General features: G+C 35.7%; 1 protein-coding gene across 2 annotated transcripts in view; it reads right to left on the reverse strand.

The window, feature by feature from the left end:
- Positions 1-530: 530 nt before the first annotated feature.
- Positions 531-25,540, reverse strand: part of LOC131159512 (probable manganese-transporting ATPase PDR2) — a 51,228-nt gene continuing 26,218 nt past the window's right edge. For both annotated transcript variants that reach the window (XM_058114487.1, XM_058114486.1), the window contains exons 10-24: positions 22,662-22,766; positions 22,442-22,552; positions 22,281-22,367; positions 21,938-22,120; positions 21,331-21,381; positions 21,125-21,250; positions 17,048-17,127; positions 16,850-16,958; positions 15,399-15,527; positions 6,400-6,465; positions 6,241-6,312; positions 5,727-5,878; positions 5,398-5,509; positions 5,198-5,314; positions 531-1,991 (exon numbers count right to left, since the gene is read on the reverse strand). In XM_058114487.1, the coding sequence (XP_057970470.1) occupies positions 873-1,991; positions 5,198-5,314; positions 5,398-5,509; positions 5,727-5,878; positions 6,241-6,312; positions 6,400-6,465; positions 15,399-15,527; positions 16,850-16,958; positions 17,048-17,127; positions 21,125-21,250; positions 21,331-21,381; positions 21,938-22,120; positions 22,281-22,367; positions 22,442-22,552; positions 22,662-22,766 (2,619 nt within the window). In that variant the 3' untranslated portion in view covers positions 531-872. The remainder of the gene's footprint in view (positions 1,992-5,197; positions 5,315-5,397; positions 5,510-5,726; positions 5,879-6,240; positions 6,313-6,399; positions 6,466-15,398; positions 15,528-16,849; positions 16,959-17,047; positions 17,128-21,124; positions 21,251-21,330; positions 21,382-21,937; positions 22,121-22,280; positions 22,368-22,441; positions 22,553-22,661; positions 22,767-25,540) is intronic.

Here is a 25,540-nt window from a genome sequence, read left to right on the forward strand (position 1 = left end):
GACAGGAGTAAGAGTAAATCTAAAATAACAAGATAGTGAGGAAAGATTTAATAATTCTTAAGTCAGTTGAGGAAAACATCCTTTATCTCCTAAGTTACCGATGAGAATGTCCTTGAACATACAAATTGGTGAAAAATAATTCATGTAATCAGCTACCTAATGAGGTTTAAAGCTTGCTGCTGTAGTACATGCAACCAACTCAGGTGTAGCACGCAATGACCAAAAATGACCAGCATACACAAGGCACCAGATGTTGAAAATAAATTTCATTTGGAAGGCACATACAAAAGGTTCAAACACAATGGTCCAAAAGACTCCCTCAAAGCACAAGTGCGGACAAAATAAAGCCCCACAGATGCAACAAAATTGGGGGCTGATGACCGAGAGAGAGAGAGAGAGAGAGAGAGAGAGAGAGAGGAGCGACTTGACATGGTGCATGTGACACAATGCAGCAGAGAAAACATTTGTAAAGAAATAGAATGCAAACCTCTGCAATAAAATGGAAATCATAACGCTAATGAATTCAATCATTTTTAACATCAACAATATGCTCAGTAACTCTTTCGATTGAGCTTCAAGCGTCATAAAGCATCTATAGTCACAGTTACAAATGCCCCGTATCTTAAGATATTAATCCTTTCACCAGGATATAATACGAGGGAAAAATCAATAAGATCAACAAAATTTCCAGCCGCAAAAAGGGAACTTTTGATTTAAGAGATACAATTGCTGTTAATAAGCAAAGCTGTTCAGTGGCATAACTTACATTCCTTGAAATTTAGCTACAACTCTCTTTTTGGGATGCTATTCTGAAGAAGCCATTGCCGAAAACGCCAACAGGTCCCTCTCTTTCCTATCAGTTTACTAATAATTCATATCTTCTTCTTCTCCAGGTTTGAATTGACCAGCTGTTGCCGCTTCTTCCAAGCCGGGATCCTACCAGGGAAAGCCCACCTCAATAACCTCTCCCAAGAATAGCAGCACAAGAACATGAGGAAAGCCCAAACCAGTAGCTTGTTCCTCAATCCCACTGGCAAAGGCACCAACTTCAACCAATCATTCAAATCCCTAAATAGATCAGAGGTGATGACAGTGAAGAAGCCAACAGCACCCAGAAGGGCATACAAAAATGGTTTGTTTTCAGAGATGCTCTGGTTGAAGGGATGACCCATATAATTCACAGCAAAGGTGGCAACTTGGAGCATCATGCTAACCATGTAGGAGACCGTGTTCACCAAGTTGGGGTGGAAATCAGAATCCGGCTCAATGCATTCATCTGGCATATATTTCTCAGCCTCATTTACAGAAGATATCAAGAAAAACAAATGGAGAGCAAACTGTCCAAGGAGAGAGAGGAAGACATAGGAACAGAAAATATTAGGATGGGGGCGTTCAGCTGAAAGGATGGGAAGGGGGCGAGCATGCGAGATAAATAGGAAGAAGGCAGCTGTAAAAAGGCCACTGATGGTAGCCTGGACGTCACCAAGTTTGACACCATCCAAGTACATAACACTAAGTACATAGGCCGTCGCAAGACAGTTTAGGCCAAGTATCTTGAACATCTGAAGAGTAGTCACAAGAGTACTACGGCCCTGGCGAATTATGTCCATGGTGGGAGCAACTGAAGCATGCTTTGCTGTAAAGGGTGACGCCATTGAGGCATCCCCAAGCTTTACGATTGGAGCAGAACGACCATCACCCTCATCATTTAGCTCATCCATCATTTTCTTCAACTTTTGACGTTGCATCTCCACAGCCGTCAAGTGGCGATTACCAGCTGACTGGCCAGTGGACTCCAACCTTGCAGCAGCTCTGCCTTTTGAAGGGCCTTCTGCATTTAGTTTAAGGGCCTTACTTCCTGCTTCTGCAGTGGGCTTTGGTTTCTTTGACTTGACAGACTTTGTACCCTCACTATTCGATGGCTCTGACGAAGAGTTTCCATGTTGAGGAGTTGGAGGCACTGCATTCAATAGAGCAACTCCTACATGGGCCTGAAAAATATAGTAGAAATATTATGCAAGCTTTTTATGAGAAAGCAGCAGCCACAAACTTAATAAGAAAATAAAGATATATTTAATCAACCTCTGCCTACAATAATGCAAGGTTAACAGAATCACTCGACAGGCAAAAAACAAAATACCAATTACATCAGTACCCCAAAAGAAAGATGTATAGGCCTAGCACAGGAGCTTTGGACAAGAGATCCATTTAAGGGGCCACAAGTTGAGGCTGCCAAAATGAGGGAATGTTAACATAGAAAATTAAGTTTACAAGATTGAATGTACATGTTAATTTGGCCTTACAGATAGCAGGAAAAGTGGGCTGGGGTAGCAAAACTTTCTAAAACCGTTGATTTTTGAATGCCAAAAAACAAGTCCAAGAAACTCAACCTTGAGAGAGGACCTTGAAGCTTCTAACAGAACTGATTATTTTTTAATAGAATTCATGAATTAAATAAAAGAAAAGAAAAAAGCATTCAGTTAATGGTTAAACTGAGAGAACATTTGACAGGGAAAGCTTCCAGGATTAATTGGCGCATTACTAATAATTCCCTTAGCACAGTCACTTTCATAAAACCAAGATTTACGACCTTTGTTTTTTGGTCCTCCCAGAAAACCAAAACACTTCTTTACCGGTCTACCAGAGGAGATTCTATGACCTTTTTTTTTTATTAGGACTGCCTCAAGAATTCCAGTCAAATGGGAAAAGTTAATTATCCTAGGGATAGTACACAAAGTACAAATGCAACATGAGCCCAAGAAAAACTTAGTGCACTAGCACCTTAAGCGACATCTTGGTAAGATGCCTGCAAGTAAGAGCTGACATGGACAAGGGAAATCTCTGCAATAATTATCAATCTATTTGCTAAATACAAGAAGAGTGAAGGCGAGGAAAACTAAATGCATCTAAATCACTGGTTAAGTATACGCCAAGATAAAAACTCAAGAAGTTTGGCTCAAGAGAGGATCTTGAAGTTGTGGAAGAGAAAGCAATTTAAAAGGAGATTGTTGAGGAACAAGTTATCAATTACTATAGATCACTCAACACTAACCTTAGCCAAAGATTCAGGTTGCCAAACAGCCTTCTCATATTCATAAAACCAAAGATATTCTAATTACAAGGCTTTGAGGCCAGGTTTGGTTACTTGGGAATGAGTCAATTAAAATGGAAAAGGAGGAATAGATATGGATATCAAGGAATGAAAGTAAAGACTGAAATGGCAATAACTGTGTTTAGCATACAAAAGAGGAATTGAATGAAACGTTGGAATGAGAATAACCCTATTTGGTATACAGACTAGAAATGGGAATGACTTTATTAAGTTTTTAACAGATTTAATCAATTTTGTTAATTGTATGAAAATGTAGGTAGTTTATTTCCTATCAAAGGAACTCAAATTTTTTTAAAAATCAATAATATATTTTTCAATTCAATATGATTTTGCACTATACGCCAATTTAAAATTACAAACAAAAAAAGATCACCCACATTGGTTCCCATTTATGCCCAAGGAAAGGAAGATACCAACCTTTCCTCCAAACTCCCAACGAAGAATCCACAACCCAAACCCGAACTCACAAGCTAATTCTGCTGGATGTGGTAGAAATGGCGTATGTGGACATGTCACAGAAGGAGAATCATATGACCTTTGATATGAAAGGCCACGCAAGGACCAGTTGGAAAGCCTACAGAGACAGAGCCCACTCCCCCGAGTTGGCTGCTTTTTGATAAACTTTTTCCAACTTCGTAAACAAAAAGAAAAGAAATAGAAAAAGAGAAAATAATGCCCTTATGCTTCCATCACCATAAAACAACAGTTTATGCTACTTGTGCCCTTAGTTATTTAATTTTTGGGCAAAAGACACTCACCTCCGCTGAAGTTCAGCAAAACGAAATGGGCCTTCCCTGATATTTGATTTTTGTGACACTTGCACCCCTCAAAAGACTTGTCTTTTTACAAAATATAAAGAGAGATTTGTATCTTTTTGGCAAACTTTAAGGGAGGTCTTTGGAATTCTTGGAACCTTAGGGGAGGTCCCTAGAATTTTTGAAGCCTCAAGGGAGGTCGATGTCTTTTTGCCAAACCTCAGAGGAGGTCAGCATCTTTTGCCCTTTAACTTTTTTTTAGTTACTTGGGCATTCTGGGATCTGTCAAGTTCTCGTGAAACTGGATTGTCAGTTCCAGTTTGAGCCAATAAACAGAAGTTACAACCATCTGATTGTGACTCCAAATCTAAATAATCTATTTGGAATTCAGCTTCAATGAAATAAATTCTAGAGGAATCATCTTGTATGGGAATCATTTTGATTTTAGACAGAATGGTATTGCCTCGTTTCAATTTGGGATGTCAGTCCCCTGCTGTGTTGAAGCCACATAACCTATTCCTTTCTGATGCCCGTTTATATCCACCCTTCCCATGGTAATGAAAACCCAGTGATTATTAATTTCTCTACTCTAGGTCATTCCCTATATTTATTCCCATTACAAATGCCCAAACATCCAAGTCCTTGTGAATAAATATTTCATTCCCATTCCAAATCTTTCATACTCAGTGTAACCAAACAAGGCCTGAATATCACATTGTCTGTCTCTTCTTAGTATAGCAACAAATCTTCTGGAACAGATAATTCGGGATACAACTTCTTTTAAAGGTGGCAAAGAGCATTTTTGAGAATTTTACTTATATGGATTTTATCTCAAATCGACAGGAGGTTAGCAGCATAAAGATAACCATTCATGCCACCCTGGGGTTGGCTCAAGTGTACATGTGTAGGCTGCAAGGCTTCCTAGTAATAGGTCATTGGTCCGGTTCTGCACGAAGGCCAATCCCTGATTTATAGGGAGCTGTGGGGCCGCTCACATCCTCCCCACAGTTTGGTGCTGCGAAGGATATCAGGGGGGAAAAATCACCATTCATATATATAATGGAATTTGAAGGCATATTTTCCAATAAAGAGGGCAACATAACTTTCATAGCTTTATAGAAAGTACGCTACAAATCTTGCATAGATAATTTTACTATAACATGCCAAGCATCTCTATGCAGGAGATTCAAGAAACTACAAAAATTTGGAATTGACCAGATAGGTTAGGTTTCATTCACATCAAAGTAGTGTTTGGTCATAAAATTATTTTTAAAGGGAAAAGCAGAACATAAATGTTGGATGGACCTTGAAATGATGTACAAGGCATTACCTGCTTCAGAGCTCCAACATCATTGGTTCCATCTCCGCACATCAATGTTATCCTTCCCACAGATTTAAAAATTGTCATGATAAGTTCTTTCTGATCAGGAGCAACCCTAGCAAAAACCTGATACAATTGTTGGAATACGCAACATCAAGAAGAAACCATCATTAAGAATTGGGTTTAAAGAGATGGTAAGAGATAAAAACCTTGACATAAGGAATGACTTGAAGAACAGCAGAAGTTTGCTGTAACATATCAAAGCAGTCACCTCCGATACAGAGATCATGAGTCTCAGATAAACCTCCAACCTCCTCCTCACTGTATCCACAATTATAGTGAAGTTAAGAGAACTGAAACTAAATAAATAAGAGTCCATAACAAGCTAAATTGCTGCAGTTTAATAATGTAAAGAGCTCTTTTAATTGAGTACAAAGACAAAGAACTCAACTATTTAGAAAAATAAGCATGTGATCTCAACATTAAAAAAAAAAAAAATCCACAATAAAATCATAAATAAAAACCAAAAGGAAATTACCTGTAGCTAATCAATTCAGTCTCATCTGGTGAAATCCATGAATATCCTTCACCGTTCCTCGAAGGACAAAGAATTAATGTTGGTTTGGAAATAATATTAACTTGACTAGCAACATGGCAAGCTGTTAAAGCTTGATCCCCAGTGATCATAACCTACCATTAGAGAAACACGTTTTCAGAAGAACTGTCAATTTAAAGCACTACAAACTGAAAGAATAACACAACAGGAAAGTTTGGATATAAATACAATAGTCTTAGGAGAATAAGAAACCAAAAGAAATCATTGTCCAACTCGCAATATCCTTGAGCAGCATTTTTAAGTTTACTACGACTATTATAGACATCTCAACAGTTATAAACATATCCTAAACTACAGCTAGCATTTTATCCTTGGAGCTTGGTTTTATGTTTCTAGAAATCAATTTTATGTTGGACGTCTGAAGCTACCAATGATTTTTAATCAAGAAATAAGACAGCTCAAAGGAAAAGGCACATTAGAAGAACTAGCTGCTTACCAAGTCATGTGATGATCCTCTTAATTCCAACAACACAGTAGCTGAATCTGCCCTAATAGGGCAGTTAAAAACCTGAAAATTAAATGGCAAACATTTAGTAAATATGAAATGAGAAAATTAGAAAAAGAGATAAGCACTTAAATAGTCGTAATTGCTTACTGCAAACCCAGCAAAAGTAAGGCCGTTCTCCACGATATCTCTATCCAAACTTCTAGCTTCACTAACCTTCATGCAGCAGAAAGACAAAAAAAGAAGTTTAGGCAAAATATAAACATAAGTGGAACAAATATAAAAAATGAAACATGCATATGACACATGAACTTCTCCTGCTCTCTCTCTTGGAGCAGGAGACAAACATGACCCACCAACTCTAGGAATGGCTTGGAATGGAATCACTTCTTAGCAATCAAAATCAGACTTATCCCTGAGATATCATTTCACAAAAGCACCTTAATGGAGTTTAAAACAAGAAATTTACGACGACAGCATGAAAGGAAGAGGATTAGAGGAATACCAAATCCTTTTGGCAAACAAAGTGGGTGAAAGAGAAAATATGACAATATTAGGTCAGCAACAAAAAAGAGTTTGCACGCAACAGCCAGCGCACCCTTCAAATAAGGATGATAATTGACAGATGAAAAGTAATGCACATGTTTACACTAGCTACAGATAGTGGCAATGATGCGGGTGTGCACCATAGCTAGCAATGGTGGCATAAAAAGATGGTGCTGACATACAGGGAGGTAATACCAGGGATCGGCTAATGTTAGTGATAGACCAATACAAGTTGACCTATGAATGGCTTCAAATACAGTCATAGGGACCGTGACTTTGCAATGGAGACAATTGAAGCAGGATACATATTGAGAAATATGAGTTATTATCTTATGTTGATAAACACATGTCGGACGCTTCTTAGGCATGTCACCAATTTTGTTTACTTTTTAAAAAAATTTGGACTAGTGACAGACAGAAAAATCAGGGGTCCAGAACTTGCATTAAATGGCAGGTACAAGGAAAAAAATAAAAATCCTGGGGACAATATTGTGATAATATCAAATTTTAAGAGATTTCTTGTTTATTCAAAAACAGATCTATGTCTAAATTTGAAAACTTATAACTTGCATCAATCATCAAACAAAAACTTACATGATCAATGAAAAAACTAAGAATCAAACAGACCATGGTTATCATCATATATATATATATATAATGCTTTTTATCACCATGTCCTCGAGTGTCATGTCATGAATTTCTTTTTTAACTCCATGTCCTCACGTGTCATGTCATGAATTTTTAAGATTTGGTGCATCATGTGTTGTCAAGCATGTATATATATATATATATATATATAATGCTTTTTAACACCATGTCCTCGAGTGTCATGTCATGAATTTCTTTTTAACTCCATGTCCTCACGTGTCATGTCATGAATTTTTAAGATTTGGTGCATCATGTGTTGTCAAGCATGTAAAGTGTCAAAACACCCCATGTTCATGCTTTATAGATTTCAACAAATCTCTGATATATAATTAAAGTTTTGGAGCGACAAAATGCAATTATAGTGAAGTTTGCCAATGATGTCATAAAGTGCAAACAAAAACAGAGATAAAAATGAGTAAGTGATTTTTTTTAACCATCAACTAGTACCACAGACTGCCCACATTTAACTATAAAGCCACTGCCATCCCATGGTCCAAGCATATTTGTTAAGGTGCAGGCACAGAAGGCATCTAGAGCAAGTGCAAGGTGTAAGTGCATCCCTAAGGAAGATGAGGTGCAAATTTATTTAAATGTATAAAATGTTGTATTATAAATATCTAGCCTGTAGATGAATCGTCACTAACTAGTAAAGACCCGTACAATGCACAGGATAAAAATTATAATTTAAAATATACCAAAGTTTTCTTCCTTTTTTTTTCTTTTTTTTTTTTTGCTGTCTCTTATTTTATATCAAGAGCTAATTGTTCAAATTAATTTAACTAATTATTTTTTTTCAATAAATTATTAAGAATATGTTGTATCACAAAGTCAACTTATAGCGTGTATTTCAGGATGCATGGGATTGTAAATGAGGAATAAAAATATTAAAGTTGGGACTTGCAAATCTTTCTCAAAATTATACTTTCCGAAATATATATATGCAATTAATTTATGTGCCAATCCATGCACTTAATTTATGTGCCAGCCAATTATATATGTATGCTAAATTGTGTGGCCCACTATAATAAATATATTATTTATTTACTCAATTGTACAAAAAAAATTTATTAGTTCATATAATTTTGTTTTATTTTTTAATCCAAAATTACAGAAATTAGCATTGAGGTTTTGGAGGCTAAATAGAGCCTCTTATTTTACTTTTATATATATAATAATTATCTATATTAATGATATGTGTGAAGTCTAACTCTTTGCCCAAAAAAGGGCGGAATAAATCAAGTCAATGCGAATGATTACAATTACCTTAGTGATTCAAAATCTACAACAACAACAATAACAAGCCTTAAGTCTCACTAGGTGGAGTCGGCTAAATGAACTCTTTTCCTCCAATTCACCCTTTTTAGATTGATTTTTCATTAGTAGCATCAAATTTTCGGTCCAAAGGGTACTTAAGGTAGTATTTTCCAGCTGATTCGTCGTCATTGCCCTTTAGCTTCAGCCATTGGTGAGATCTTCTCCTCTCCTGTTTTTTTTCTTTTTATTAATATTTTTATTTTTTATTTTAATAGTTGGCTAGTAGAGTAGAGTTTGTGTTTATGATATGTAAGCTTAGCATATGCATTTTTGTGTCTTACATTTGCAAATCTTGGAGTACACAAAATTTTTGAAAAAGTACAACACAAGTTTTTTGAATTTTAGTTTAGCTTGGATTCACAGGCCAAAATTGTATGTTTTGAATTTTTAAATGCATTATGTTGTTTGTGTGGTTTCCAAAGGTTGTAGGGTGTGATTTAGAAAAACTGTCTGTGAAATAAGTTTGCATTTAAACCAAAAAAAAAAAAATCAAACTTGCACTTCGCCTATGTAACACAAATTATCTTCATATATACAGTCAGTCTCAAACTCAGATAAAGGAGCAAGGTTGTATTAGGTAGCTAACAGCCAACATAAAACTTTGTCAAATCTTTATATCATTATTGATTCAAAATCTACAACAACAACAAAACCAAGCCTTAAATCCCACTAGATGGGGTCGACTATATGAATCATTTTCCAACAATTTACATGATCATGGACCATTTCTATTGACAAATTCAGAGCTATTGAATCCTTACTCACTATCTCATCCCAAGTTATTTTACGTCTACCCCTACCCCTTCTACTGCCCCTCACAATACCTAACTCACTCTTCTTCAATTGCGCACTATGTGGCCTACGTTACAAGTATCTAAACCATCTGAGTCGTTTCTCCCTTATCTTATCTTCTATAGAAGCTACACCTAACTTATCACAAATACGTTCATTTCTTAATTTATCTTTCAATATCATATCACTCGTCCATCTAAGCATTCTCATCTCGGCCACATTTACCTTTTGGATATTTTGTTTCTATGTCGCCCAAAATTTTGATTCGTATAGCATAGCTGGTCTTATAGCCATCCTATAAAACTTCCCTTTTAATTTTAAGAGTATTCTACAATCACAAATCACACTTCTCCATTTTACCCAACCTGCTTTAACTCTATGCATTACATCCTCTTCAATTTCTCCTTCAGCTTGTATAATAGATGCAATGTATTGAAATCTACAAGTACTATTTATTTCTTCATCATCAAGTTTAACTTTGTCTTCAATATTCTTCCTACTATTACTGAAATTGCATTTCATATATTTTGTCTTATTTCTACTTATCCTAAAGCCTCTATATTCTAAAACTTCTATCCATAATTCTAACTTAACCCACCCCCCCCCCCCCAAGGTTTCATCAATCAATAAAATATCATATGCAAACAACTTACACCATGGAACCTCATTTTCAATACTCTTAGTCAGTTAATCGATCACTAAAGCAAAAGATAAGGGCTCAAAGCAGATCCTTGATGTACACCTATGGTGATTGGAAATTCTCTAGGCTCTCCATTTATAGTCCTTACACTAGTCATTACTCCATCGCACATATCCTTAATGACATTAGTATACCTACTACATACACTCTTTTTTTCTAAAACCCACTATAGGACTTCCTTAGGTACCCTATCATATACTTTCTCTAAGTCAATAAATAACATATGCAAGTCCCTTTTCTTTTCCCTAAAATTTTTCATTAATTTTCTTAAACGATATATAACTTTTGTAGTAGATCTCTCAAGCATAAAACCAAATTGATTTTGAGACCTTCGTTTCTAACCTTAATTTTTGCTCAACTACACTTTCCCACATTTTCATTGTATGACTCATAAGTTTAATTCCACGATAGTTATTACAATTTTGAATATCTCCTTTATTTTTGCATCTAAGTATTAAAGTATTTTTCCTCCATTCATCTGTCATTTTCTTAGTTTTTATAATTATGTTAAATAAATTAGTCAACCATACACTTTCATTATCACCTAAGCATGTCCAAACTTCAATTGTAATGTTATCTGGTCCTATAACTTTTTCCATTTTTCATATTTTTTTAGCGCAAACTTAGCTTCATTAGTCTAATTTTATGAATAAATTGCATATTTTTAGTCTCTTCCTCCTTTTTCAATTCTAAGTTTAAGCCTTCTATTTGATTTTCATTAAATGGCTTACTAAAGTAACTTCCTCGTCTTTCTTTTATGTCTTCTTATTTAACCAAGACAATATCATCCTTACTTTTGTACATTTTACATTACCTAAGTCTATACTCTTTCTTTCTCTAACTCTTACAAGTTTAAATATATCTCTTTCCCCTTCTTTTGTAATCTAGCATACAAATTATTATATGATCTATGTTTAACTTCACTAACGGCCTTTTGTGCATCTTTACTCACCACTTTATACTTTTCAAAGTTATCTACGTTTCTACATTTTTCTCATGTTTTATACCAAATTCTTTTTGTCTTTTGCTACCATTTTAATATAGCTAGCTATCCTAGCCCAAATAGTATTTGTATCTATCCCATCTTTTAGAGTCCAATCACCATCTTTGACCATTTTATCTTCATATTTAATTAATTTTATCTTTATATTTTATTATATTTTCTCCCTTTAGGTTCCACCACCTAGTTTACCCTTTCTTTCCCATTTTTTAAGACATATATCTAACAATAGGACTCTAAGTTGTGTGGTTAAACTTTCACCTAAAATAACTTTATAATCCTTGTACGATAAACAATCTAACCTCCTAGTTAAGAAAAAATATATTTGACTTTTATTTTTTCCACTTTTAAAGGTAATTAAGGGTTCTTCTCTCTTCTTAAAGGAAGTATTCATTGTAATAAAATCATATGACATAGGGAAGTCTAAGATCATCTACTCAGGCTCATTTTATTCTCCATATCCATATCCTCCAAGTATCCTCTCATAACCTTTATTATCCCTTCCAACGTGTCCATTCAAGTCTCCTCCTATGAATATTTTCTGTAGTAACCCGAACCCGGAAAATAAAATAAAAATGAATAAAGGGAAAAGGAAGAATAAAAGAAAGGGGAAGGAAAAATTTAAAAAGGGCATTAAGCAGGGATTCGTCAACGAGGTAGTAATACTCATCGACAAACGACCCACAGTCTCGTCGACTGGAATGCATGTCTCGTCGACGAAGAGATGCTAAGAGAGGTTTCAGATATTCTGAATTTCGTCGATGAACTCTCAACCTCGTTGATGAATGGTCTTCTTGGGCTCGTTGACAAATCCACATGTCTTGTCAATGAGGCCACGTGGCAAGTCACTTATATATAGGCAGAAATTGGGATTTCAGCGAAGAATTCCGTCCCTTTCCTGTTTCTCTCTCTAGAAAACGGCCCTCCCACCTTCACTCTAAGATTTTGGCTACGTTTTTCCCCGGTTCGACGATCAGAAGCTACTACGTTGATCCTAGGAAGATTCTCTATAACTTGAATGAAACAGAATTTCAGTTTGAGGAGTTTGGGAACCATCCCAAAACCAAGGTAAGTAGGATATTTTAAGTTATATTGTTAATATGGAATGTATAAGGCCTAGGGAGTGATAAAATAGCATTTTGTTGAAGTTTGGGTTGATAAATTCGGGTTTTTGAATTAGGGTCCGAGTGAGTACCGTCGGCGTCATTTCGGGGTTTTCGCAGGCATTATTTAGAAGAACAGGTAAGGGGAATTAATTATAGTAGGATTTTTATTAAAGTTTAAACTGGTTAATTTGGGAACATAAAATATATATATATATATATATATATATGATTTATTAAACAGTGGAACATTTGGTAAACATCGACTTTTAATATATATATATATGGGAAAGAAATTGTGTGGCAGGAATACAACTTTTACAATTTAATTGATTGTTGTGAGTACAGGATGATGATTTATATTGTTGAATTGTGAACAACGGTTAGTTGTGGATTCTGGCATGTTGTGAATACTGACTGGTAATGAATATTGATTGATTTTGAATACTGCTACTTGAGGTTGCTACGTGATAAAAATGTGATGTGTATGGATTTTGTGTGGTTATTCGTGTGTATGACAATATAACGTTGATAGACTTGAGGAGTTCGTTATATTGCCTAGATGTAATCACGATATACGTTGGCAGGCCTGAAGAGTTCGTATATTATCATTATATATTGGGATAGAGCATTGGCAAGCCTGAGGAGGTTGTTCTACTGATATACTACGAGTAGGTCATGGGAATTTGTACTGGTGGTTAGTGTTTGTCCTGTGTGGACCATGTGCTGATGTTTGTCCTGTGTGGACCATGTGCTGAACTTTGTCTTGTGTGGACCAATCCTGTGTAGACCATGCGCTGATATTTGTCCTATGTGGACCAGTCCAGTGTGGACCATGTGCTGATGTTTGTCCTGTGTGGACCAGTCCTGTGTGAACAGTATTATTTATGTGGAATGTGATCTGATAAGATGAGTGATATAATAATTTAATCATATGCATATTTATGTGGCAAGGTAAAACTTTCTACCAAGAGCTTGCTGAGAAAGGCGAGTGCCCTAGTATTTTTAGTTTGATACCAGAGCAGAGAGAAGCTACTTGTATGGGCAGGTAACCTTCCCTATTCTTGGAGACTTGCCTATATACATAGCCCGAGAGCTTACCGAGTAAGGTGAGTACCCTGATACTGGTATTAGAGCAGAGGGAAGCTACTTGTATGGGTGAGTAATCTTCCCTATTCTTGGGTATTATTACTAAAAATAATTATGAATGTGAGTATGAAATCAGAAACCAGTATTTATGCAAATTAGATGTGAGTATGAAATCAGAGATCAATGTGGATATCAATGATGTGTTTCTTAGCTGTGATTGAATATATATTTTGTAATATTTAAACACTCTGCCACACACACTGCTATGATTTATTGTTCCTTACTGAGATATGTCTCACCCTAGTAGATGATCATATTTTTAGGTCCATCAGGAGATTGAGCTTAGGGCTCCAGGGCAGGGTAGTATTTTGTGGTAAACTTCGGAGTGCTTGTAATGGTAGTTAGTATAAAGTTATGTTTTTAAATATTGGGATGTAATATAAACAGCTGTTGTAAATGTTTCGGCGTTTATAGATAGACTCTGGTATTTATATTGAGGTTACTTTACTTCCGCTACATGATTGTGGTATATGGTGTCAGAAACAGGTGAATGTAACACATGACCTCCAGGCCCCACTTGATGGGTTCGGGGTGTTACATTTTCTCAGTCCCTAATATGCCTTGTATAATACCATCCATATATTTCCAAAATTGTCTCTTAAAATTTTATCGTAAGCCTACTTAAGGAGCATAAGGACTAATGATATTTATTATCTCTTATCCTAAGACCATCTTGATTTTTATAATTCTATCCCCTACTCTATTACATCTAAAACACTATCTTTTAAGTTTTTGTTTACAATAATTCCAACTCCATTCTTATGTTTTTCTTTTCCAGTGTACCAAAGTTTAAATCCTAATTTATCAATTTCTCTAGCTTTCTCCCCACCCACTTAATTTCTTGAAAGCAGATTATATTAATATTTCTTCTAATCATTGTGTCCACAATTACCAATATTCCAAATTGCTAATCTAAACCGAGTCCCCTGAACTAACTTCTTTACCTGCCCACTACAAAATGATACAGGTACCCTAGCATGTTTGACACGATACCTTCAAATTTATTGGGAGAGCCAATTTCAAATAAATTTTAATTTTGTTATTGAAAGTGAGAGTTGATTTATTCTTTGTCTTTTTTATTTCCAGTATTCTTATTGAATTCAAATGAGTGCATCTTCTTATTTACATGTAAGTAAATGGATACTTGAATTATTTTGCATTTATATAAGCTGCTGATTGTGCTAGAACAAGAACATAAACTGTTTCTGCTGAAAAGAGGAAAATCTGTATCAGAAATGCTTTCTTTGTGCCTGGCACCTAACCAAAGGTATGTTACTTGGGTGTCCAGACATGAGCCTAGAGTAGGTCACCTCATGAGCCAATCTTAGGTGCAAGCTTTTGGCATCTGAGTGTGCCTTCCACCTCAGCTCACCTCATGCACATTTCTAACTAAGCCTCAGGGAGGGACCAAAAAAATAATAAACTAAAAACAATACTTTCATTTCCTTTTGTTTTTATTGATACAATGATTCAATGTTTCAGCCATGTAAATATGTTTCATTCATTACAAATGCAGTGCACGTAACCCCGATAAGTATATAAAAAGATACAAAATTATAAAGATAAATACATGAAACAAATGGAGCTTCTAAAGATAAGATTGTTAAGGCTTTCCCTTCTGAAAAACCCATCCACTTTCAATCAATAGCTAATATCACCATATCACACAATGAAGAACAAAATAAAAAAAAATGAGAGAGAGAATCCAATCCCCTGTGCATAAAATCAATTATAGGAATATGACTTAAGGTCTTCAAAAGTTGAAGGCATACAATTGCAAAACAAAGAACTGCCATTTAAAAGAGAGAGCACCGTGGAAGAAAGGGAAGGGAGGATCGGAGGAAGGAGACCACAAGCAAGTATAGCAGAAAGAAATACAACACAATAAAATTCTTACCATCATGTCAGGAAGGGCCTTGAATGCAAGAGCCAAAACACGAGAACCTTGACGTGTATATTTCTTATAGGTTTCAATATATGATGATGGCAAATCAGTGAGTCTGTCCTGAATGACTTCAGGTGCACCCTGTCACAGACAAAATTTCTCTCAATAAATATCTAATGATGACAAATCAGTGTCTGTCCCACTTGCATATAAACAACAAAGCCCACAAAAAGACTAGGAAGCAAATGAGTAAGTTATTTCTTGACGCACCTATCAAAAATAAATAAATTAATAAATAAGTTGACCTCGCCCATACACGTGGCAAGTCATTAATCAATAAAAGTAAAACAAAAAAAAAAAAGAGAAAAAAGAATACTTCCTACAAAAAAGATTCAAAAGTGACACATAGAGCAATACACCCAATACATTCTTCCTCACAAAAAATACTTCATTATTTCATATGCATTATGAATAACAAAATGCCCAGTTTTCCTTGCCCTAGTGGTCTTTAACACATTTATTTATTTCATTCCCCTCACATTCAAAATCACAACAAAATAACAATAATAATAATAATAAAACAACAAATGCTATTTAAAGCAAGTGATGATAGGTGCTCAATGAAGGAAAAATCTATATTAATTAAATCAATGCTATTAAAGGCTTAATCGAGGCCCGCCTTGAGGCTCACCTCAAGGAAAGGCATGCCTAAAACGCCTTGAGGCTTAATTTGAAATACCAAATCCCAAAAAGGCTAATGCATTACACACCAAGGCTTACGCATTTGCACGAAAGGCATGCCTTTTGCGTCTTTTTACTTTAGGCTTGTGCATTTTAGGTGTGTGATTCTCAAGTAAGATTTGGCTAGAAAATATTAACTCCATGTTTATATAAAAGGAATGTCATAATATGAGTTCATTTCTAAAATTCTTGAACCTCAACCATTCCAAAACAATATAGTTGTATCTTAGATCTTGAAAAATAATTTGAACTTTGTAATGTTATAGCTATCTCTTGTCATGATTTACGAGATGAATTTAAGTAAGCAATTTTTTTGAATGGCCAACAAGTAGTTTGCAAATTATATTTGTTTTTTTACATTATATTTGTGATTTCTCAATTTTTTTCTTAAATATGTAATTTATTTACATTTATCTAAAAATAAAATTTCAAAAGGCTTATGCCACGCCTCTGAAAGGTTAGAGTGCCTCACCTTACGCCTTCACCTTTGAAAACACTGACTTAAATAGTAATTAGAATATCAAAATTAACCCACACACCGTTCCAGATTACACATTTTAACTCCTTATCCATGGATTTCAAATTATAAAAGGAACAAGTGAATATATAGGACTAACTCAATCCCTAAATGCACATGATTTTTTACTCAATAGCATGCATTCAAAACACTACTTTTCAAAATTAAAAATAAAAATAAAAAAGCAAAACGGCACCAAATGAACCTTCACAAAAGCAAAGAATTCCTCTTGGACACGAACAACAACTGCCATTCGTTTCAGGTGAGATGCAAAGTGATGTCTCTGAACAATCTGCACAGCATTACCACCTCCCCTGCAATCAAAATAAATAAGAAATGGCTACATGTATACTTAACAACCAAGACCAAAAATATATTAAATTATGTAGATATAGCAGCTTACCTTTTTGGCATGGCCTTCTCATCAGATTTATATGTCCAATCTATTCCCTTAAGTGCAGCTTTCTCAAGAGGATCACCAACCTACAACCAATGATAGAAGAATTTCAGCAACAACCACATTAGGAAGCTAAGTTTAATTAGATATTTCAATTGGAAGATAAAATGTATAGCATTACAGGCGCTTAGGTGCCGTCTGATCCATGGGATGAGGATGCCTCCCAGAATGACATTCCAGGGAAAATGAACTGTTTCATGGGGAATTTCTGTTTGGTTCATGTCATAGGATTCCCAGGAGCATACATGAGATACCCATGTCTGTCTTTAGTTTCACACAGCATTTCAATAAGATACCAAAATACCCTTGAGCTGTGTGCTTATAGCATATGAAGAACAGTCCTATTTTCTTAATCTGTGATAATTATTTTTTTAGATGATAAAAGAATATGTGTTAAGAATTAAAGAAGAGATTGCAACCTAAAAAAGGACAACAAATCCCAAAAAAAAAAAAAAACTAGACTAGAAAACCTCCCTTCAAATCCTTTCCATGACAATTCACCAAGCACTGCAAATTTGCTAGTTCCTACAGACCCTTCTACATCTTTCATTCACCCCCATCCAAACGAACTCTATTTCCTTGAGGAAACAACAATTACCAATCTATCTTATCCATCAATTGTTAAGCTTCGAAATCTTTACCATTAACCTCCTACACAAGAGTGGGCCACATTGGCTCTTTACCCATCACATACAACAACAAACCATGTCTTAAGTCCCACTAGGTGGGGTAAGCTATATGAATCCATTTCTGCCAATTTATGCGATCATGGACAATTTCCTTCGACAAATTTAGTGCTATTAAATCCTTACCATCTCATTCCAAATTATTTTAGGTTTACCCTTACCTCTTATACTACCCCTCACAACAACAAACTCACTCTTCCTCACAGGCACACTACCTACGTTGCAAGTTCCCAAATCATCTTAGGCGTCCCTCCCTTATCATCTACAGGAGCTATGTCTAACTTTGTTCATTCCTTAATTTATCTTTTAACATCTTTACCCATTACATCACCTTCAAAAATAGAAACACCTCCAATCCATTACATCTAAGATGGAGGCACCAAGGACTAAATTTTGAGTTCGATGAAAATTTGGGGTTCTCAATTTACCAAAATTTTGATAGAAATTTTAATTCAAATGAAATAAACAAAGGGAACTTACACAACAAACTATGGAAATTGAATGGATATTTCAATTTTAACTATATTTTAAATTCATATGACCATTTCATTTTAATTTTTAAATAAAAATTATGCACTAAATGAATGATTTAATCCACAAAATTTAATTATGGATATTAAAGTATTCAGGCAACATGTTGCTAAACCAACTAAAAACAATAGAATCTGGTCTTCAATTTTTTTCAAACACAATTAAAAACTGATAAGAGGAGAAAAAAATAACTAGAAACATAAGGGTCTGGTTGGTATCATTGTCAAAAATTATGAAAACAAAACATAAAATGAGAACCAAAAACAAAAAATCAAAAACTAGCAACTTGTCTGGTTATTATTTCAAAAAATAAAACAAGTTTAAAACTTGATTTTACAAATGATCACTTTTGTCTTTGAATTAAATAAAAATTTAAAATATATATATGATTAAGAGTACAAAATAGTGCAAATAAAAAATATTATAATAAAAATAAAAAATCATTGTAAAAATTTCAATTCGCAACAATAATTTTATTGTACATGTTAAAAAATAGTAAAAATATTTTTAAAATAAAATTTTATATTATTTTTATTTTTTTTGAATTTTTGTGGATATTTTATTTAAATTCATAAACTATTTTATTATAATTGAATTAAAAATTATGTATAAAATTAATGATTTAATCTAAAAAAGTTAATTATGGATATTAAAGTGTTGGCAAGTGGCAACCATAAAATTGCGTTTTCAGGTTTTTTGAAAACAACTAAAAATTGACAACAGAAACAGAAAATCAGCAATGTAAAAATGAATCCATTTTCCTAATCTATTTTATTACGGTAGAGAAACAAAAAACAGATAACATAAAGGATACCAAAGAGACTGTAAACAAACACGTTTTCATAATATGTTTCTTCACTATATGAAAATGAAAATAAAGAATAGAAAACATAAACAAAACCAAACAAACCCTTATTGAGATCATTGTGCTATTATTATAATAAAAATACAATAAGTAAACATACACGTCAAACATATATACAACCTCATGTTGTTGTAGCCAGATCGACTACTCGTTTGACCCACCAGTCCAATCGACCTAGTGGCTTCACTATCACTTATGACACATCATCCATTTTTCCGCCTCCTTACCCTTGCTAATCCTCTCATCTATACCCCATTCTAAATACTTGGGGATTCAACAATACACAAACTTTCCTCAGCATTTCTACTTAAAAAATCATGTCACTATCTCTTCAAAATTACCTCATTTTTCTTCCAAAATTTTTTTTTTCAATTCAACATTCACCATCACCACCATTCGACAAGCATAAGCCTTTATACCACTATCCTCATCATAATTCCTTCACTTACTCATAAACTTTTCCCCCAAATTGTCAACTTTACCCTGAATATCATCTGCATGCCCTTCCAGAACTGACCTACCCTATTGTTAACCCTCGTCTGCGACCAGTATGTAGTCAGCTTCTCCTTCTGTGACTGTTAAACAACTCTAATGGGGCAATATGAGTGTTTGCTTCCATTGTGAATCCCCAAGCCAAAATATGTACCCTCATTTACCCATTCTACCAATTCTTGGATCCAAAAATATCTCGAATAATTTAGAGTTTTGGGCTTGATTCATAAACCCATATGACTCTAAACTCTGAAGTAGTTCGGGTTTGGTCATTCAGAGCATCAAATTTGGCAATACTTTTTAGCTTCAGTATTGGCTTTCTCTTTGAAAACTGGACAGTGTGATGCACGACTCCAAATGTCCTGAACTTTTGGACAGTTCAGGATCGACAACCAGGCCTGAACTGGAATCAACCAGTTGACTCGGTAACTGGCCCAAATCTAACACAATAGTGAAAGACCCAGGCTCAGAACAACCAAGTGTTGACCATTGACTTACCTCTTGCGAAACTCTAGCGACCTCTGCCCTATGCTAATTTCTTTCCCCAGCAAATCTTCTTCATTTCTCACCCTCTTCCGCTGTTGTACACATCAGCACTTCACTGCACTTCACCCATTCTACTTCTGCTATAAAGGAGAGAACTTTATCTGAATGTCATTAACTTATTTTAATATTTTCTAGTTTCTAAAAAAAACCAAAAATGAATTTTCTGAGCAAAATAAAATCATTTTTCAAAATTTTAAAAAATTATTTATATTAGCCCTAGTGCTTCTTCTGTACAGCCTTTTCCAAAAAAGTACTGCATTTTTTTTTGTAGAAACTATAAAGATGAAGGAAATTTCAAAAATCAAAATTTTTAGGATAAAGAAGGATCAGGCATGATGAGAAGGAAGTGGGATCATGAATAGTAGTTGAGCTGAATTTCTTTCACAACATTTTCAGCATTAGTTCTTAAGACTTTAGGCTTTGAAAGGGGTGTGTGCATAATGTGTGTCATTGGTCTGACCAACAAGCTAACCCACAAGTGATACCAGTCCAACCAAGTCAGTGGCTTCACTGGGTGATCACTGGACCAGGTCACCATGAAGGTTCTTTTTCTTTGCTTTGTTATGAATATCTTATAAGAGGAGGCAACAATGGGCAATAAGTGACAAAGTGTTTTCAGAGTGTTTCTCGACAATATTAGCATAAATTCAATCAAGTTAGAGGCTCTATAAAGCCCCTTTTGATGTTCTTGTAGATATATAATATTAGGCCATATGCAGAACTCCATAAAAAGTCCACAACTACATTGTTATTTCTCAGCCCCTTAGTAGAGGCCTATTTGTGTACTGTGGCATGAAGTCTGCTACATTCTGTGTGTTTCATAAGAACTTGAAAGATGACTTAAGCCAATTCACAAACTATGATACAGATAAAACTAATCACAAGTAAATTACATTAGCTTACCAGCTTGTTTTCCACAAACACCAAGGCATGACATGAGGCCAGGATTTCTACTGTCCGTGAAGGCACTTTTGTCATATCTGATTCTAAATCCACACTACTGGTCAATCCAGTGACACCACAGAACTCCTGAAAACCAGAAAGAAAAAATTGTTCATGAAATGAACCATAGTTTCAACCAAAAACTGAAAATATGATCAATGGCATACCATATCATCGGAGGTGAGCGTTCCAGTCTTGTCAAAACAACATATATCAACCTGCAGAAAAGAGAGTAATAGTGTAAAATGATATTTAGAAAACCATACTCTACTCATATAAACAGAGTTAGGGAACAAAAATTTACAATATAACCAACACCAAGCCACAAGTCCCACTAGGTGGGTATTCCATACAATCTAGGGCATTATCTTTAGAAAGTTGGATGCCGTCAAATCCCTATTGAACGCGTCATTCCACGTTATCCAAAGCAACAACCCCCCCCCCCCACCCCCCCAAACCTTTCTCTCTTCCTACAGCTTCTAACATCAACAAAATCACTCACTGTGACAAAAACAGAAAAGTAAACCAAAACTGCTAGAATCAATAACCTAACAGGCACAGTTTAGCTTCAGGTCACCTAGCTTTCAGATTAATTACACTTGTCCACACCAGCAAAGCCATCAGGAACCAGCTGATGCCTCCACATATCAATTTCACAAGTTCATGGAGTATAGGCAATCAGATTTTATATGTGTGTGTATGTGTATGTACATCCCAACAATCTACTTCAGACATCTAAACTTGAAATTAATAAAAACTTTCTTGAAGTCTCACCTTCCCAGCAAATGGAATTCGGAAAGGTTCTGTACAAAATATACCACGCCGTGCCAATGCAATCAAAGACGTATTTACAGCAATAGATAACTCCATTGGAAGCTCAGGGGGGATCACAGAGGTAATGATCAGTGAACAGCTCAATAGAAGCTTATACTTGCTCCTAGTCGGGTCCTCCAACCCCTATATCAGAGATTTCCTCACTATTAGATAACACACAGGAAAAGCATGACAAGCTCCAACTTACAATACCATTAGAATAGCCAATTAATGAGAAGAGAACAATGCACATTAAGACCAAGCCCTGCTTCCATCACGAAGCAGGAAGGAAGCATCTATTTACCTTTTTAAGCACATAACCAGCAGCTATTACTGCAAATACAACTAAGAACAAAATGAACAACCCGCTTTCCCAGCTGTTAGCAGTAACCTATAAAAGAAAATAGAAAGGGTAAATCAGATCAATGAAAATTAAGAGTGAACTCAACATTGAAATTCAATTACCCTCTCTGTAGAAAATAAAATTGTCCGCATCAGTTTTCCTTGACTCGTTTCAAACCCAGTTCGTAGAACAATAGCCAAGCAGCCGCCATCAGGGGTTTTCAGATGAAAGGTCTGACTCAGTGAGAGAAATAAGAATTAAAAAAAAAAAGAGTAAAACTGAATTGAGTATTTTTCAAATATTAAATGAAAAAAAGTAAGAATGGTGTATTACATGAAATACCTTATCTGGAGTATGCTGTAAAATCTTTGTCCCCCCAAAAAGAACATGGGATTTATCTCGTTTAACAGATAACTTCTCCTCAAGAGCTCTGCCTGCGATTGAAACCTGAAAATAGTGGAAGACTATGCATTTCAACAAACATCAAAATATAATTGGATTCAGATGCACGTAAGAGGAGCTCTCCATGGTTCACATACATCGCCCTTTACCACCAAGTGAACATGATAAAACTAGATTAATCTAATGGGAAGGGCTCCACTGTGATAATTTGCGTGTGCATGCAGACTGCAGAGATATGTACAATGTATCAAACCAATATTCAAATATAGCATTGTTTCATGCATAAAAATCAGGAGCATAGCAGTCGTCAAAACAATTTTATGTAAACTTGGATGCAAATGCCTTCACCAACCAATAAGCAAGAGTGATTCAAATATAATTTACTCAAGATAAATACAGGAAAGAAGAATCACTTTTAAATATTTTTATAATTAAGCACACAAACATGCAAGGATGCACACAAAGAGGCATACAATTTTTTATGCACTGTCAAGGTTTGATATTCACCATGAGCCCATCTTGTTCAAGCCCAGGTGGTTTCTTGTTCGGCTTCCCAATTTTTAAGTCCCCTCTCCCCCCCCCCCCCTCTTTCGCCTGTCAAATTGGCTGCTTTCACCCCTTTCCCCTCCAGCTGTGGCCCTTTTGTTTCTTTGAACTTGCAGCAGGTCTTCTTTGGTTCTTCTAACTTTCAGTAGGTCCAGCAAGGCTTGATGGAGCAGGACTGCTCTGTTCTGTTTGATGACCACTCTTCTGGTGTGCCTCTCAATCAAGTTTCTGATGTAAATACTCTGGCTGTCATCCCTGCAGTAGCCCCTCTCCCTCTTCGAGGGAGTTTAATGATTTGAGACTTCAAAGAACTGATTTCAGTCTGCAGGTGTCTAATTGGGGGTTCACAAAATGAATTTGGTGAATAAAACTATCGGGATACCTTTTGATGACTTCAAGGAAAGAGCAAGGCAATTATTTGTGGAAACAGAGAAGAAAAGAAGAGAAGAAAGCCAGCCGCGTGAAAGGCACAAGAAGGGAATTGAAGATATTGGAATGCTCAATAAACTATGAAAATCTGGGAGGGTACTCAGATTTGAGAGAGGCTGGAAGCAGCCGGGTTGGTGAACTGATCCCATGTTGAGGAAGTGAATCTCATGGAATGTGAGGGGACTTAAGATAAAACCAAAATCTATAATCATATCATTTCTTAATGAATGGAAACGGGATGTTATTTGTTTTCAGGAAACAAGGTGAATTCCATGGATAGCAGGTTGGTTAACAGTTTAAAAGGCATTAAGAATTGTAGTTGGATGTGGAATTGCTGGAACAATCCATCAATGCCTTCTCGGTCAATTGTTTGTTTAAGAATCTTGAAGATAATTTCTTTTAGAACTTAAGCAGGGTCTATGGCCCAAGTGAAGGGCCTTCCAGACATCTTTTTGTGGAAAGAACTGGCAGAAATTAAAGACAAATGGGATAATCCATGGGTCATTTCAACATGATCCTTTATCCTCATGAAAGGAATGGCACTTCTACTGGATCTATTGCATGCAGGAATTCCATGATATCATCAATGCATACGCTCTCATTAACCCCCCCCCCCCCCCCAAAAAACTCATTGGAGGCCCTTTCATGCGGTCAAACTCGAGGTCACATTCAAGAATTGATATATTCTTAATTTCCTGTCATTGGGAAGAACACTTCCCGAAGATTACCCAACCCTGCTTTCTCGCCCTGTCTCAGACCACTTTCCAATTCTCATTGACACGAGGGGAATCAGGCAGGGGCCAACCCATTCTGTTTTTAGAACAAGTGGCCTAAACATGAAGGGTTTGATGAACAAGTTAAGAAATGGTGACTTGAGCTGCAAATTGAAGGGAAGAAAATTGCTCAAGGAAAATTTGAAATGGTTGAACAAAAATGTTTTTGGCAACATCACTCTTTAACAAAAAAGGAGTTTCTTGACAACATGAAGTAGCTGGATGACAAGGAAATCAATGAGGGTCTCAATGCCAAAAACAGATTTAGAAGGATTGTCCTCAAAAAAATCTTGCCCACATCATCACTATAGAAGAAATGGCTTGGAGACAAAAATCAAGGGCTCTTTGATTTGAGGAGGGGGATATAAATACCAATTTCTTCCATCGTGCAGCCAATGGCACACCATAGATTTGATATGATTACCAAAGTAGAAGTGGGAGGAGAGATGTTGATGAATGAGGGGGGAAATAAAGAATAGCATTTGCAAACTTTTCAAAGCCTTGTACACTGAACCAGATTCATGGAGACCAACAGTTGATGGCATTATGTTTCGAAACCAAAGCCTCTCCACAGCACAATGGCTCAAAAGGCCTTATGAGGAAGAGGAAATTGTTTGAGCCCTTAAGAGTTGCAATGGGGATAAAGCCCCTGGTCCTGAATCCTGATGGCTTTAATATGGCTTTCTTCCAAAAGGAACAAGGACTTTCTCAAGCAGAATGTCTTTGGGGTATTTGAAAATTTCCATAGAACTGGCAATTTTGTGTCTAGTGTCAACTCAACCTTTATCCCCCTGATTCCTAAGAGCACAGGGGCTTGCAACATCAGAGACTTTTGCTCAATCAGCTAAGTTGGCATTCTATACAACATCCAATCCAAAGTCCTGGAGGTTAGGCTCAAACATGAAATTTCAGAAGTTGACAGAAAGCATCAGTACGCCTTCATTGCAAGTAGGCAAATCATGGATGCTGCTCTGATTGCCAATGAAATTGTCAATGCCCACATGGAAGGGGGGGGGTATGGAGAAGGCTTTTGACAATGTTAACTAGACCTTTCTGTTGTACATATTCTCA

This window comes from Malania oleifera, chromosome 7, assembly GCF_029873635.1.
Source record: "Malania oleifera isolate guangnan ecotype guangnan chromosome 7, ASM2987363v1, whole genome shotgun sequence".
NCBI lineage: Eukaryota > Viridiplantae > Streptophyta > Magnoliopsida > Santalales > Ximeniaceae > Malania > Malania oleifera.